This window comes from Barbus barbus (assembly GCF_936440315.1).
Source record: "Barbus barbus genome assembly, chromosome: 45".
NCBI lineage: Eukaryota > Metazoa > Chordata > Actinopteri > Cypriniformes > Cyprinidae > Barbus > Barbus barbus.
In genome coordinates, this window is record NC_136723.1 from 24460283 (window position 1) to 24477614 (window position 17332).

At 37.0% G+C, this 17332-nt stretch overlaps 1 protein-coding gene across 1 annotated transcript; it reads right to left on the reverse strand.

The window, feature by feature from the left end:
- Window positions 1-753: 753 nt before the first annotated feature.
- Window positions 754-15791, reverse strand: LOC306864011 (kelch-like protein 35). The gene is made up of 8 exons (XM_079407665.1): window positions 15751-15791; window positions 14009-14472; window positions 11936-12323; window positions 10457-10641; window positions 5601-5719; window positions 4509-4697; window positions 2753-2941; window positions 754-2671 (listed from the first exon to the last, which is right to left on the reverse strand). The coding sequence occupies exons 2-8, from the start codon at window positions 14469-14471 to the stop codon at window positions 2489-2491; spliced, it is 1716 nt and encodes a 571-aa protein (XP_079263791.1). The 5' UTR covers window position 14472; window positions 15751-15791; the 3' UTR covers window positions 754-2488.
- Between the last annotated feature and the right edge of the window lie 1541 nt (window positions 15792-17332).

Here is a 17332-nt window from a genome sequence, read left to right on the forward strand (position 1 = left end):
CATATCCACACTCACTAACAGTCTCCAGTTCATCTGTCCTGTTCACTTGAACTGTATGTTTCTGGATTGTGGGAGAAACTCAGAGGAAACCAACATCAACACAGAAAGACTCCTGGAGCAGCTGGGACGCCAAAACTGCACATACAGCACCTCATTATACTAGACTGATTGTGTTTTTTATTTGTAATTATTACTTCAGAATTAATTTTTGTTATTATTTTACATGAATATTTTTCACAACTTTTTATATTTATTTTATGTGGTTTTATTTTTCTCAAGTAAATTGTGTGTGTGTAAATTTTTCACAAGTAAATATTGATGGGTTTTTGTTTTTGGTATGAAAAGAAATAGGAGGGAAAAGCTGATTTTCTCCTTCATTCTTTGTGCTTTAATACAATCAGGAAAATGAAAAGATGTTATTCTTAGCCTATGATGAAATACTACAAATCAGTCAAATTTTAAAGATAAAAGTTCATCGTTTATGTAATGCTCCCAGTATTTTTAGGTCAGTGTGTTATGAATTAAATGTATGTTTTCTGAGAATTGTTCCCAGTGTTATGATGAAACAAGCTTATTTTGAGACCTATATGAAGTGTTTTGTTGTTCTGAGTGAACATGAGGTGAGATCAGCTGTTTGGCCGAGATTGGTAATGCAGACTGTATGAACAGTTTTGAAAATGTGGTTTCAGTATTGAACAATGCTTGTTAGCAACTGAAAAAACTGTAATCAGGTTGAGACATAAAATGCAACATGAAATGATAAATTCTTTATTTAAATGTGTATAACATCATACATACAAAGTGGTTAAAAATGTTCACAGTCTATAATGATTCAGATTCACATTGGGATTTCCAGCAGTTCAAGTTCATAACTAGAAGATAAATCATTTTGCAATGATTTCACAAACACAGTTGAAAGGAAATACATCACCAGACTTCAGCTAACGAGCAATAATGTGACTGTTAGTGCATTAGAGAGTGCTTGGCATTTCTGCTGCAGCTTCCGCAGAAGTTCTTCCTGTTTGTCAGTCGAATGGAATATGAGGAACTAATTGTCTCATCATCTGGAAATGAAGAACTGTTTTATCTAGTTCCTCTAGAAACCTCACTCATCCACCTTAGTTTTACTGTAAGAACAGGTTTAGTCGCTTTTAACTGAATGTGTGAGGCTCCGGTTTCATTGGTTATTTTCGTTGTACAGTCATTTATGATGCTTGATGTTGCAAAGTGGAATTTATGGAAGCTTGTTTCCTTCATGGAATAAACAAAAAGAAGGTAATTGCACATTTTTATCTCACAATATGGACTTTTTTCCCCTCACAATTCTGAGATTTAACTGTGAAATATAAATTCAGAATTTGAAGATTAGAAGTTGAAATAAAAAAAATTAATTCTGTGGCAAAAAACAAAAAGAATTGTGAGATATAAACGTGGCATTATGAGATATAAAAATCAGAATTATGAGATATAAACTCAGAATTATGAGATATAACCTTGGCATTATGAGATATAAAAATCAGAATTATGAGATATAAACTCGGAATTATGAGATATAAAAATCAGAATTATGAGATATAAAAATCAGAATTATGAGATATAAACTTGGCATTATGAGATATAAAAATCTGAATTATGAGATATAAACTCGGAATTATGAGATATAAAAATCAGAATTATGAGATATAAAAATCTGAATTATGAGATATAAACTCGGAATTATGAGATATAAAAATCAGAATTATGAGATATAAACTTGGCATTATGAGATATAAAAATCTGAATTATGAGATATAAACTCGGAATTATGAGATATAAAAATCTGAATTATGAGATATAAATTTGGCATTATGAGATATAAAAATCTGAATTATGAGATATAAACTCGGAATTATGAGATATAAATATCAGAATTATGAGATATAAACTCGGAATTATGAGATATAACCTTGGCATTATGAGATATAAAAATCTGAATTATGAGATATAAACTTGGCATTATGAGATATAAAAATCTGAATTATGAGATATAAACTCGGAATTATGAGATATAAAAATCAGAATTATGAGATATAAACTCAGAATTATGAGATACAAACTCATAATAATTCTGAGTATATATCTCATAATTCTGAAATATAAACTTAGAATTTACAAGATATAAAATCAAAATTATGACAAACTCTGAATTATGATATATAAACTTGGAATTATGAGAGATAATGTCAGAATTATTATCAGATATAAAAATCAGAATTATGAGATATAAACTCGTAATTGCAAGAAAAAAGTAAAAAGTCACACTTAAAATGTTGCAATTCTGACTTTTGTAAGTTCATGAATGTTGCAAGTTCATATCTCATAATTTTGAAAACAGCTCTCCATAGGTGTTTGTTATCATATTATCATAATCATAAATGCACTGCTTTGTACCGAATGACTCGTGAGCCTGGCAGATAGATGAAGGCGTGGGAAGGTGAGTGAGTTTGGGTCAGAGCCGCTGCAGGACGGTCACACAGCCGTGATAACTGAGGCAGCGCGTCAGCGGCTTCTCCTCCGTCAGTTTACCGCTCACCGGATCCAGCGCCCAGATCTGATCCATCGCAACTGAGTGTTCATTACGCCCGCCGACCACATACACCTTCCCGTCACACGCGGTCACTCCGCAGCCCTCCTGAAACACACACACACACACACACGGTCAGGTCAGGGTGTGTGTTACTGATGGTCAGTGAATGCTGAGGCTGTGTCGCACCAGTCTGACGGACAGCGCCGCGGCTCGGCTCCAGGAGTCTGTGAGGGGCCTATAGCAGTAGATCTGGTCCAGAAGACCTCCGGTCACGTAGATGCAGCCGTTGAGCGTCACGGCGCTGATGGAGCGCTGAGAGAATGGACAGGGCGACACGTATGACCATTTGTCACTCACTGGGTCGTAACACTGGACCTGCAACACACATGATGAAGATCAGCACTCAATAAACCTGCGCTCTCAACAACTCACTTCACTACTCTGAAAAATCTTCTGCGGGGAATCAACACAATATGTGACCCTGGGCCACAAAACCAGTCATAAGGGACCATTTTTCTTTAAAATGAGATTCATACATCCCATGAAAGCTGAATAAATGCGCTTTCCATTGATGTATGGTTTGTTAGGATAGAACAATATTTGGCCGATATACAATTATTTGAAAATCTGGAAACTGAGGGTGCAAAAAAATCTAAATATTGAGAAAATCGCCTTTAAAGTTGTCCAAATTAAGTCCTTAGCAATGCATATTACTAATAAAAAATTTAACTTTGATATATTTAAAGTAGGAAATTTACAAAATATCTTTATGGAACATTAATCTTTACTTAATATCCTAAGTAAAATTATTTTTGGCATAAAATGTATAATTTTGACCCATACAGTGTATTGTTGGCTATTGCTACAAATATACCCGTGCTACTGATGACTGCTTTTGTGCAGTCATCTCTCTATCTCTTGAGGAAAGAAATACTGCCTTGAGTCAGGAAAAAAAAAACTGTTTTGAAGAGAGAAAAGGGATTTTGACTAGGGTTTTTTTTTTAAAACAGAAACCTTTATACTGAATGGAGAGCAAACGTTTTGAAGAGAACAATGTTTTAAAAGAAAGAAAATAAGTTTTTAAAAGAGAAAGTTTTTGAAGTGAATTTTTTTAAGAGTTTTTGAGGAGAAAAGGTCTTTGGAGAAAAATGTTTCTTTGAAGATAAATCTTTTGAAGAGAAAAAAGTTTTTGAAAAGGAACAGTTTTTATAGAGAGAAAAACGTGTAGAAGAGAAAGATAAAAGTTCTTGAAGATTTTTTTTAAGTGAAAAAAGGGCTTTTTAAAGCATTAAAATGTTTTTGAAGAGAGGAAAACGTTTATTGAAGAGAATTTTTTTTTTGAAGAGTCAAAGTTTTTAAAGAAAAAAAGTCTTTGGAAAAAATGCTTTTTTGAAGATTATTGTTTGGAAGAGAAAAAATATTTTGAAAAGGAAAAAAATATATATAGAGAAAAAAGTTTTAGAAAAGACAAAAACATTTTGATGAGATAAAAGTTCTTGAAGAATTTTTTTTTTAAAGTGGAAAAGGGGCTTTGAAGAATTTTTTTTAAGATTTTTTTTTGAAGAGAAAAGTTTTTGAAAAGAAAAAGTTTTTACTCAGGAAAAAGTTTTATAAGAGTTCTTGAAGAAAGTTTATTTTTGAAAAGTGGGAAAAAATGGCATTTTGAAGCATTAAAATGTTTTTGAAGAGAGAAAATATATTCTAAGAGAGAGAAAAGAAGAATAAAATTCACATTTTCCTATTTGTAATTCAGAGACATTTAGGAAATAATCAATAACACAAATCCTCCCAAGAGGCACAAGTAAATTTAATTTTTTTAAATAATTGTTGTGCTGTTTAATGGAAGATGTAGATTTTTTTGTTGTTGTTTATTTATGTGTTAAATTTCAGCGCTTCATATTTGAACAGATGTGTTCCTCCAGAGAAGCAGGGCTCGTCTCACCTGGTCAGTGTTGCTGTGTTCGCTCACGGCTCCTCCGATCACGTAGAGTTTCCCGCAGCAGCTGCTCAGAGCGGCCGAACTCACCGGCAGCAGCAGATCAGAAACACTCGTCCAGCTGTTCTCGTGCGGACTGTAGCGCTCCACACTGGACAGACGCTCACGGCCGTTATAACCGCCGACCACATACAGCTGCAAACACACACACAGGCCGTGTTGGGACAAGTTACTTTTAAAAGTAATGCATTACAATATTGCGTTACTCCCTAAAAAAGTAACTAAATTACGTTACTTAGTTACTTTTTATGAAAAGTAATGCGTTACTTTACATTTGCATTACTTTTTAAATCTGGGCAGGGCTTGGATGTTTGTTTTAAATATATAAAGTTCTTCTTGTACAAATGTAAAAGTCCTTTTACAACAAAAGTGAAGTGAATATGCCTCTGAAGGAAATATAGATTCAGGTCTGTACAGTAGAGGACGCAGCTCAAACTAATCACATGAAGAATATGACGCAGGAGAAGTAAGTTCAACACTATTCAGCAATAACTACAATCAAACACAAATGTAATTTTTGCTTATTAGTATGGTTGAATTGGATCATAGAAGGTTAGTAGCAAAGACACTGGTAAATAAAAGTGGATTATATACATAAATAATATCTTATTTAATATTTAATTTTTGCAGGTTTGTATAATATTCTTAGTTTGCATTTGACTGTTTTTATTGATTTTGAGGAACACTGAATGTGTTTTAGTGCAGGTGAGATGAGTAAATACATGCTGATATTTAGTGTTGAACTACAGTAAGATCATGTTCACACACAACACTCTGCACTTACTCCTGATTTCTCTCAACATGGCAACACAAGAGCTGTCAGTCCATACATGAGAAACACAGTAACTGTTACTTATTTGAAAAAGTGACTCAGATATTTCCTTCTACATTAAAAAGTAATGTACTTTACTAGTTACTTTAAAAAGTAATCTGATTATGTTACTCGCCTTACTTGGAATGCATTACCCTCAACGCTGCACACAGGTCAGCGCACACACACTCAAACCCGTCTGACTGACCGCTCTCAGCTCAACTCACCTTCCCGCACATGGAGGTCATCTTGTGTCTCCAGCGGCCGCGGTTGAGCCCATGCACTCGCACCCACTGAGTGAGCTGAGGCATGAAGCGCCACACGTCTGCGCTGTTCAGCTGCCCGCCTGCGCAGACACACACACAACAACAAAGCTTTCATCAGCCAAACCAGACACAGAATTCAATCAATACATTCAAGATTCAAGATTCAAGATTCAGATTTTTATTCGTCACATACACAATTATACAGAGTATAACCAGCAGTGAAATGTAGATCAGGTCCGCTCCAAGGACTGCAATTATAAAGTATACAAATATTAAGAAAAAGAAAAGTAGAAAAAATAAAAGAATAAAATAAAATATAGATATAAATATAAATGTGCAGGTCAGTATGTTGTTGACTTAAATAGAAATATAAGAGGAATGTGCAAAAAGTTGTCCAGGGTATTTAAATAGCAGCAATATGAGGTAGAGAAAAATTATGAATAGCTTATTGATATGGTGATATTTACATGGAGTCAAGTGATGTTATGACACAGAGTTAGAGTTTAGGAGCCTGATGGCCTGGGGGAAGAAGCTCCTCCTAAGTCTCTCAGTTTTTGCCATCAGGCTACGGAAGCGCTTACCAGATGGAAGCAAAGTGAATAGACGGTTACCAGGGTGATTAGAGTCCTTGATGATTTTGACAGCTCTATTTTTGCAGCGTTTGAGGTAGATGTCCTGCAGAGAGGGGAGAGCAGACCCTGAGATGCGCTCAGCTAAGCGCACAACTCTCTGTAGTGCTTTGCAGTCCTGACTGGAGCTGTTTCCATACCACACTGAGATGCACTGAGTCAATACACTTTCTATGGTCCCTGAATAGAAAGTTTTCAGGATTGCTGGTGAGACCCTGAGTTTCCTCAGCTGTCGCAGATGGTACAGTCTTTGCCTGGCTTTCTTAACCTGTGTTTGGATGTGTGTAGTCCAAGTCAGGTTCTCGGAGATGTTTACACCGAGGTACTTGAAGTTACTCACTCTCTCCACAGGGGTCCCACTGATCATAAGAGGAGTGTAGGGCTGCTGCTGTCTCTTCCTGAAGTCCATGATCAGCTCTTTAGTTTTGCTCACATTCAGAGAGAGACAGTTGTCCTGGCACCATGATGTGAGTCTCTCTACCTCATCCAAGTATGCGGTCTCATCGTTGTTGGAGATGAGGCCCAGAACCACAGTATCATCAGCGAATTTGACAATAGATGTGGAGCTGTGAGAGGACACGCAGTCATGCGTGTAGAGAGAGTAGAGCAGGGGACTCAGGACACAGCCCTGTGGGGCTCCTATGTTCAGAGTGATGGAGTTTGAGGTGAACTGACCAACTTTCACCACTTGAGGTCTGCCGGTGAGGAAGTCTTGAATCCAGTCACAGAGTGAGGAGTTTAGGCCGAGGTCTGTGAGTTTAGATGCCAGCTTGATGGGGACTATAGTGTTGAAAGCTGAGCTATAGTCAATGAATAGCAGCCTTACATAATTCCCATTGTTGCTGTCCAAGTGTGTGAGGGAAGAGTGGAGAACGTGAGAAATGGCATCGTCAGTAGATCTGTTTGGGCGATAGGCAAACTGAAGAGGGTCCAAAGTATCGGGTATGGAGGAGCAAATGTGGCTCTTTACAAGTCTCTCAAAAACCTTCATGACTATAGATGTGAGGGCAACTGGGCGATAGTCATTCAGGCAAGAGGGTTTATTGTTCTTTGGCACAGGGTTAATAACAGATTTTTTGAATGAGGTGGGAACCATGGAGGTTAAAATGGAGGACAAACCAGCGAGCTGATCGGCGCAGGACCTCAGAACACGGCCGGTTATCCCATCAGGTCCGGCTGCGTTCCTGACGTTCACTCTCTTTAGCGCCCTCCGAACCTCATCCTCCGAAACGGTGATTACAGGATCATCGCTGCTCTGCCTGCTGCTTCCTGACGCGCTGGACGGCAGAGACGCACCGCCGCCGTTGCAATCGAAGCGGCCGAAGAAGGTGTTTAACTCGTCGGCCAGCAATGGATCTGCTCTCACCTCACGGTTTCTGGTTGGAGAATGTCCTTATTGTTATTGTTTCTGTAGCTTGCTCGGTTAGCGTGTTTACAAAGCTTAATGCTACATCCGTGAATTCACTGACGTCAGAAGAACTCGCCCGGAACATGTCCCAGTCGACGTCACCAAGAGCTGCCTGCAGCATAGTCTCTGAGTGGGAGGACCAGCGTGTCACTACTCTCTGCACCAGAGGTTCCTGAACGAGCCTTTGTTTATATTCCGGTGTGAGGAAAATGTCGGCATGGTCCGATTTGCCAAAAGCCGGAAGTGAGCGGGCTTTGTAGGCATTCTTGAACTGAGTGTAGCAATGATCCAGTGTGTTCGGTCCTCTAGTTGGACAGGATACATGTTGATGAAAGTTCGGCATGACCTGCCTGAGGTTGGCTTTGTTTGTCTCCCGTGATGATTTTCCTGTTTTTCGCTGTGAATCTGCTTTGAAACAACCTGTTACAAATTTACAATACAGAAACGTTGTGATGAAATGTTTCTAAAATGCTGAAATGTCCAGTTTTCTTGTCATGATTACAATATTATTTAATGGTAAGAAAACCGTTTATTACAACATTGTACTAAGTTTATTTTCACCCAAATTATCACGTTATTTCACTGTATATTTTTTAAATTCTAAGAATATTAAAATGTCCAATTTTCTTGTCATGATTAGAACATTGCTGAAAGGTTACAAACAACATTTTTAGTATATTTCTCAAGTACAAATAACATTCATAGAATGTTGATCTCTTTCACTCTTCATGAAAACCAACTAACTCTAAAATTAAGATTACTATTATTTAAATGCATCACTTTCAACCATTCAAACCCTCAAGTTTTTATTTTGGCAGAATATTGGTGAAATGCTGTAAAATTCTCCCCCAAAAATGTTGCAGTTATGTGAATGTCATGGTAAATAAAGTAAATCATGGTAAATCTGCATTGCTAAACGCATGTTAAACTCATCTGTTATCAGATGCATTGGTGTGTAAATAAACACAATAAGCTGTTTTTCACTCTGAAATATGCGGCATTTATTTCCATTCATTCTGCAGCCACATTTAAGTTTTTAATTTTGCATTCGACGGAATTATTAGTCTTTCATTATCTCTCAAACCCCCATATAGGAAACTGCGTTAAACGGTCAGACTCACAGCGGTTTTCAGTTTCTCACATATTTACTGTACATATCACTGAAGTTCAAGTTCAAGTTCAAGTTCAAGTAACTTCAACCATATATAGTTAGTACACAGTGAAACGAAACAACGTTCCTCCAGAACCAAAGTGCTACATACAACATAAATTTACAACGTAGATTTACAACAAACAACATAAAGTGTACGTGAAATGAGGTAGTGCAAAACCAGTATACATTTTAGAATTTAGGAGAATTTAACACTTTAGTGCAAAGCGTAGTCCTAGTAATAAATATTGTGCAGAAAGAGCCTTTACAAGTTGATGTGTAAGTTGATGTGTTGATGTAATAGTTTGGTAGTGTATGTCAGTGTGTTTGCACTTATGTTAATCAGTCAGTCCAGTCTCAAAGTTTTGAGATAGTTGAGTTTAAGCTAAGTGATAATGTTTGTGCGTGTGTGCGTGCATGTTTATCAGTCCAGTCCCTTTTTTGTTGAGAAGACGGATGGAGATTGATGAAGATTCCAGATGAAACATTAAATATGCTGGTTGACACTCATAACTCTATTTGTACGTGCCATCATATATTCTCCCTCATTTCATTCCAAGCCGAGATATTTTGAACCAAACAACACTGGACTTTCACTGCACGGACAAAAAAAACTCAAAATATCTTCTTTTATGTTTCACAGAAGAATGAAAGCCATAGGGATCTGTAGACGAGTAAACAGAATGCTGATTTCTGAACTAACAGAAGTCCATAATCACATGAGATCAAGGCACAGTGTTTGTCTGCAATTCTGATCGGATTCTCTGGAATCACATGTCAAGCATTCCAGACTGATTCTGGAGCTGATAGATTAACACAGAAGTGCCGCTGACGCGTGCAGACAGATCTGCAGAAACACAGCGCTAAAGACTGAGCATTACACACAGAATCTTTCCTTGTCACACAGTTTCTGAAAGCTGTCACTCAAACAGCAGAAGCACACACCAGATCCAGACACTAATTCTCAGCTTTTGACTCAGTTTTCAATTTCATTAAACACTTTTTGCAAAACACAACACAGTTCTCTATGTAACACACACAAATCTAACAGGAATTAATATTATGGCAAAGGTGCTTGCAAATGTTTGCTTTTGAGATGCGTTTGTGATATTTTGTATGCAGTGCTTCATTTTGCAAGAGATAAGTGAGGCATGCTGCATTTTGTGTCTGCAATTCTTGGATTTGTGTGTAAAGTTAAAAAAAAGAAAAGAGGCAAAGTTTTGAAAATGTGTGTGAGTAGTTGACTGTAACAAGATGACTATTTTTAAGTCTCTTTTAAAAACCCATTTGTTTTCATTGGCATATTAGGAATTATATACTTGCCTATTGCTTTACCTATTTGTGTTTTATTTTCTGGTTGCAGTTTTTGTATTATTAATTTTATGATGCTGTTTCTTATTGTGAAGCACTTTGGTCAGTCTTAATGTGCTATATAAATAAACTTGAAACAGTCTGACCAACTAGCAGTTAACCAAGTAATCAGTCTTACTTTCTGGATTCAAATGAGGTCAGTCTACCTTTTTGTAAATGATGTCTTTTTGAGCTTTTCAAGGCTAGTGTGATCGGTTTACAGAGATGCATTAGTGTGACGGATATGAAGGGAATGAGCAGCGTTTGGGACGTTGTATACCTGATACATAAATGTCGTTTTGAAGTTCACAGGCTGCAAACTCAGATTTGGAGTAACCGGGCAGAGCGGCGGCCGAGGTCCACTCTCCTGACGACACGTTCAGCTTCTCCGTGAAGGACAGTCTGGAGAAACCGTTCTTATCACAGCCACCGATCACAAAGATCATCTCAGCCCAGCCGGAGCGCCTGATTACACACACACACACACACACATTCATTATTAATCAGTGATCAGCTGGTCAGCAGCAGTGCTTCTCATCTGTTTGTGGAATAACAAGTAAAAAATGCTGAATGTTTGTATAACACATTCATCTACTGTCATACTTTCAGTTCAGTTTTATGTTGATCTCAGTGTACTCTGTGCAACATATTTTGAAGATATCCAGGTAAACAAAATAAAAACTTGATTTTTTATGAGTTAATCTTTCTGGAGCCTAATGTATCTACCAGTCTTAATTCACTAATCAAGGCGGTAACACTTTATAATACTGATCCTTTGTTAATGAATAACTACAGGAACAAGTGACTAATGCACTATTAACATTAAAGTAACTACTATTACCTAACAAGAAACTCTGATTATTGATTTAGTAAGTATTAGTGCTCAGTTGAAACTGGTAGTTCAATATTAACTAATCAATATTTTTATATATATATCCTGGAGAACTACTAAGAACTACTGTATACAGGTTCATAATTAATGTCAATTATGCATAATGTATAATTAGTTCTAAAATTAAGATCATGGTAACCCACTAGTAATGACTCAAGAATGATCAAATTCTTCTAAAGGAACTACTAATTATTTGGATCAAAATTGAATTTTGGGAAAGTCGTGGCCTAATGGTTAGAGAGTTGGACTTGTAATCCAAAGGTTGTGGGTTCGAGTCTCGGGCCGGCAGGGATTGTAGGCACTCTCTCCAGCCTCAATACCACGACTGAGGTGCCCTTGAGCAAGGCACCGAACCCCCAACTGCTCCCCGGGTGCCGCAGCATAAATGGCTGCCCACTGCTCCGGGTGTGTGTTCACGGTGTGTGTGTGTTCACTGTGTGTTTGTGTGCACTTTGGATGGGTTAAATGCAGAGCATGAATTCTGAGTTTGGGTCACCATACTTGGCCGTATGTCACGTCATTTTCACTTTTTATTTTTGCTTGTTTTAAGGAAAAATTAACAATTTTTTTTTTTTTTTTTTTTTTTTTACAGAAAACAAGACATGATATCTTAAGTCATTGTACTTGTACAATAAATTCATCTTGATTAAAGAATTTTTAGATATTATACTAGAAAACAAGACAAAAATACTAAGTGAATAATTTTTTGCAGTGTGGTGATCGGTTCTGCGCAGATTTTGCTCATCTCAAACAAACCTATTCTCAACCAAAATGCATGAAGTCATTTCTGAAGTCAACCTGACGTTATATTGACGTCCGGTGCCTGCTGGGCTGGATTAAAATGCGGATGAGATGATGGAGACTCACCGGCGGGGTCTGGTGCGCTCCGACTGCACCTCCCGTCCAAAAGCGCGGTACATGCATGCCTCCTGCAGCAGCGGTCGGAGCTCCGCACACTCCTGCACCAGCTCATCTGCCTCCAGCGTGCCGGTGAAGAACGCCGGGTCCAGCAGAGGCAGGCGCAGCCGCTCCAGCAGCTCCCTGAGGTCCTGTTTCCTCTCGTCCGGCTGGTGACGGACCCAGCGGAGCACAGCGGTCACCAGAACCTCCTCGGTCACCTGCAGACGCTCGCAGGCCAGCAGCTCCAGAACACGCGCTTTGGGCAGACCGAGGAACTCGTCGTGCCGCAGAACCTCCTGGAAGTCCTGGTAGAGCAACGTCTGGCACTGCTCCTGCAGCGGCTGCAGCACGCACACTGTAAAACATGAATCATGCACTGTAAAACATGGATCACTCACTATAAAACATGAATCACGCACTATAAAACATGGATCACTCACTGTAAAACATGGATCACTCACTGTAAAACATGGATCACTCACTGTAAAACATGGATCACTCACTATAAAACATGGATCACTCACTATAAAACATGAATCACGCACTATAAAACATGAATCACGCACTGTAAAACATGGATCACTCACTGTAAAACATGGATCACTCACTGTAAAACATGGATCACTCACTATAAAACATGAATCACGCACTATAAAACATGGATCACTCACTATAAAACATGAATCACTCACTATAAAACACGAATCACGCACTATAAAACACGGATCACTCACTGTAAAACACGGATCACTCACTGTAAAACATGGATCACTCACTATAAAACATGAATCACGCACTATAAAACACGGATCACTCACTGTAAAACATGGATCACTCACTGTAAAACATGGATCACTCACTGTAAAACATGGATCACTCACTATAAAACATGAATCACGCACTATAAAACATGGATCACTCACTATAAAACATGAATCACTCACTGTAAAACATGGATCACTCACTATAAAACATGAATCACGCACTATAAAACACGGATCACTCACTGTAAAACATGGATCACTCACTATAAAACATGGATCACTCACTATAAAACATGAATCACGCACTGTAAAACATGGATCACTCACTATAAAACATGAATCACGCACTGTAAAACATGGATCACGCACTGTAAAACATGGATCACTCACTATAAAACATGAATCACGCACTATAAAACACGGATCACTCACTGTAAAACACGGATCACTCACTATAAAACATGGGTCACTCACTATAAAACACGGATCACTTACTATAAAACATGGATCACTCACTATAAAACATGAATCACGCACTGTAAAAATGAATCACTCACTGTAAAAATGAATCACGCACTGTAAAAATGAATCACGCACTGTAAAAATGAATCACTCACTGTAAAAATGAATCACGCACTGTACAAATGAATCACTCACTGTAAAAATGAATCACGCACTGTAAAAATGAATCACGCACTGTAAAAATGAATCACGCACTGTAAAAATGAATCACGCACTGTACAAATGAATCACTCACTGTAAAAATGAATCACGCACTGTAAAAATGAATCACGCACTGTAAAAATGAATCACGCACTGTAAAAAATTAATAATGCGCTGTAAAGCATGAATCATACGCTGTAAAAAATTCATCATGCGCTGTAAAAAATGAATCACGCACTGTAAAAAATGAATCATGTACTGTAAAAAATGAATCATGTACTGTAAAAAATGATTAATGTACTGTAAAACATGAATCATATTCTTCATGTAATTAGTTTGAGCTGCGCCCTCTACTGTACAGACGTCAATTTACATTCACGTATTCGTGTCACAATGGTGTGAAAAGGCTCTTACATTTGTAAAAGAAGAACTTTTTATATTAAAAACAAACAAGCAAGCCCTGCCCAGATTTAAAAAGTTACTCAAAAGTAACGTAACAAATTAATTTCCATAAAAAAGTAATTAAGTAACATAATTAGTTACTTTTACCGCAATATTCTAATGCATTACTTTTGATTTTGTTATCATAATTCTGTAAGTGAATAGCTCATACCATACAGGCTGGCGAAGTCCATCATCCCCAGGCAGTTGGAGTGGCTGACGCGTTCCTGCAGGAATCGCACGCAGGCTTTGGTCAGCACAGGTATGTCCAGCCAATCCGCCGCGCGGAAGATGCTCTCCACGTTCTCGTCATCCAGCTTCAGCCGTCCCTCGTACATGAAGTCCAGCAGGCTGTCCATGGTGGCGCTGGAGATGCCCTGCAGCTTAACCACAGACTGTCTGCTCTCCTGGAAGCTGCTGGTGAACATGGTGTGGAAGAAGATGCTGCCGGCGCAGAGCATGGCGCGGTGGCACGGGAACTCACAGCCGTCCACCTGCAGAACCACGTCTGTGAAGGTGCCGCTGTGCCGGTAAGCGTTTAGCACCTGCAGGATGTGCTCGGCGTGACACGAGCCCGAGCAGAAGCTGACCTTTGACCTGCTGTCCATCAGCTCGCCGTTCGTGCCGAAACCCATTCTGGACGGATGAGTGACGACAGCACTGCTTTAGTATCACTAACTGAGATACTGTTACATTTATTAACTTTCATATTTAAATTTTATTTATTCATTTAATTTCGTTTAATTAATATGAGCTTAAAAACTTCACACAGTTATTATAGTTAAAATTAAAATAAAATATTAAAATATTATTGTTATTTGAAATTGAGGTTATTTTAGTGTCATTAAGATACTATTATAGTTTTTATTTTTTACCTTTTTGGTTGTAAATTTAATTTTAAAGATTTACTAATTTTGTTCTGTGTTTTTTTTTTTTTTTTCATTTTAATACAAGTCAAATGAAAAATTTTGCTTTGGTAATTAGCTGAAATAAAATAAGTTTAGATTGTACAAATTTGTTTCAGTCAACGTTTATTTTATTTCAAGCAGGGTTACTGTACTTAATTAAAACTAACACCATAAAAAAGCATTTTTGTTATTTTAAATAAACTTCTAATAAAAATCTTGTTGCCGAAGCAAATTTTATCTAGTTTAACTTGATGTGCTAAAATAACTAAAACTAAAGCTGACATAAATAATTATTATATTTAATAATATAATATACCGAAATATTTTATTTTATTTATTTATTAATTTTACTTTTATTTTAACAAACACAAAACAAAATAATAACACAAATTGCCCGACACACAACAAAGATACACAAACAAAAGTATACATAAAATGATAAAAACAAAGCATTGTACTGCAAAAAAGTACAATACTGAAAGATTGAAAACAAACAAAATCTAATAAAAATTACAAAAGCACTACAAAATGATTCAAAGTCCAACTACAATTAAAATGAAAACCAAAAGCATAACCAAAATAATGTATAACCAAAAATATATAACCAAAAATAAAACCTATATACTATAATAGCAACTCGATGATACTAAAATAACAGATTTTTATGGTTTTAGTTTTAGTATAATAACCGCGTGAAATTGACATGCTACATTTTTATGTGCTCTTAATGACATAAAAATAAAACTATTTAAAATATTGAAAGCGAAAAGCTGATTAAAAATGATAAAAATTCAACAAACACGTTCCTTTAAACATCTTCAGCATTCTGTGGTCACATTATGCATCAACTTTCCAAAACTGACTGCAAATGTTCACATTTATTTCATGTTTGCTGTCTTTCAACTGTATTTTCATAAATGCAATAAATTATTATAGCAAAACAGCCTTGAATAGAAACGGCTGAGGATTGTTGGATAAAGGTAGATATAATAGTATCAGAGCTCACCTGTGTGAAGCACGCTCTGTGAGTCTTCAGATGAGTGATACGAACTGAACCTGTCCCCTGTCCACATTTATAGCTCTCTGAGTGGGAGGAGCTATGCAAATAAACAAGCAGTGCTGTCACTGACTGCTGTAGAAACTCATTTCCTGCTCCCATTAAATCAACTTCCCTTCCCTGTTCGCTAGTAGTGCTTCACTGTTAACCGGTTACATATCAGCCTGCTGAGTTTAAGCATGAAAACTCAGCATTTATAATGATTCAATTATGTTTAATGTTTATAATAGAAAGTTGTGACATGTCAATGTGTGTGTGTGTGTGTGTGTTTATATATATATATATATATATACAGTAGTCAGCATTTGAAGTGGATCAAAAAAATGTGCTCACTCTCAGGTCGTCCAAGATTAGGATGAGTTTGTTTCTTCATCAGGTTTGTATAAAGGTGTCTCTGCATCAGTGTCTCAGCAATGGATGCTCTGCAGTGAATGGGTGCCGTCAGAATGAGAGTCCAAACAGCTGATAAAAACATCACAATAATCCACACCACTCCAGTCCATCAGTTAACATCTGGAGGAGGCAAAAGCTGAAACAAATCCATCATTAAGATGTTTTTAACTAAAATACGAGTCCATAATCCATAAAAACACTTCCTCCAGTCACTGAAAGACTGTTCTCAATTCATTTATAGTACATTTAATTTCTGCATATTTTCATTTGGTTGGACTATAGTACGGAGCCCGGCACGTCACCTATAGGAGAAAAAAACAATCCGTGGTGACGGTTTTGCAATCTGTTCCCTCAGTTTAACAAACCGTACCCATGGATTAATAAACCGTACCCACGGGTCTGTAAACTCACAGATTTGTGACCCGTCCCCACCGCCAGATTCAACCAGGCCACCTGTGTAGGTGCGGAATGCACTGTATTGTGTTTATTAAACATTATTTTTCATAGTAGCCTATAATGAGACCATGATCCGCACTCACAAGATGTTTATTTTACATGAATCACCAATAGGATAAAACATCGCCGCCTGTGTTTTATCCTATAGCCTAAAATAAACGCTAAAAAGAGGAACAGAAAATATCCTTAATTTTACAAAACAAACAAACAATACAAAACAAATAATGTACCGTTATGTTGTCATTCCTTTGCTCTCTAACTGAATGCAATGTTATAATAGGCCGTTATTTAATAACAACATTAACAGTGAAACATGCATCTAACTCTGGATGGTAAAGTTTAGTATAATAAAATCACCAAAATAAGTCTAAGTGTTAAGAATGAATAGTACACAAACACATTTCCAAAACTGTAAAAGGTAATTTAAAAAGAAAGCATTCTTGAATTATTTTGTGATAAACATTTTACTTAAGTGCACTCATTTATTTAGCCTATAAATAATAATAATAATAATAACTAGGGTGAAGTCTGCTAAAATGGGCCACGTTTTGGTAAATGACTTATAATACCATCAAATAAGCTATGCAGGAAATCTAAGGAGATTTCTTATAAATTATGGGTCTCTTTTAAATATATGTATATTTTTTAAATGTGAAAAAGTATAAAAGTTTTCAAATTATGA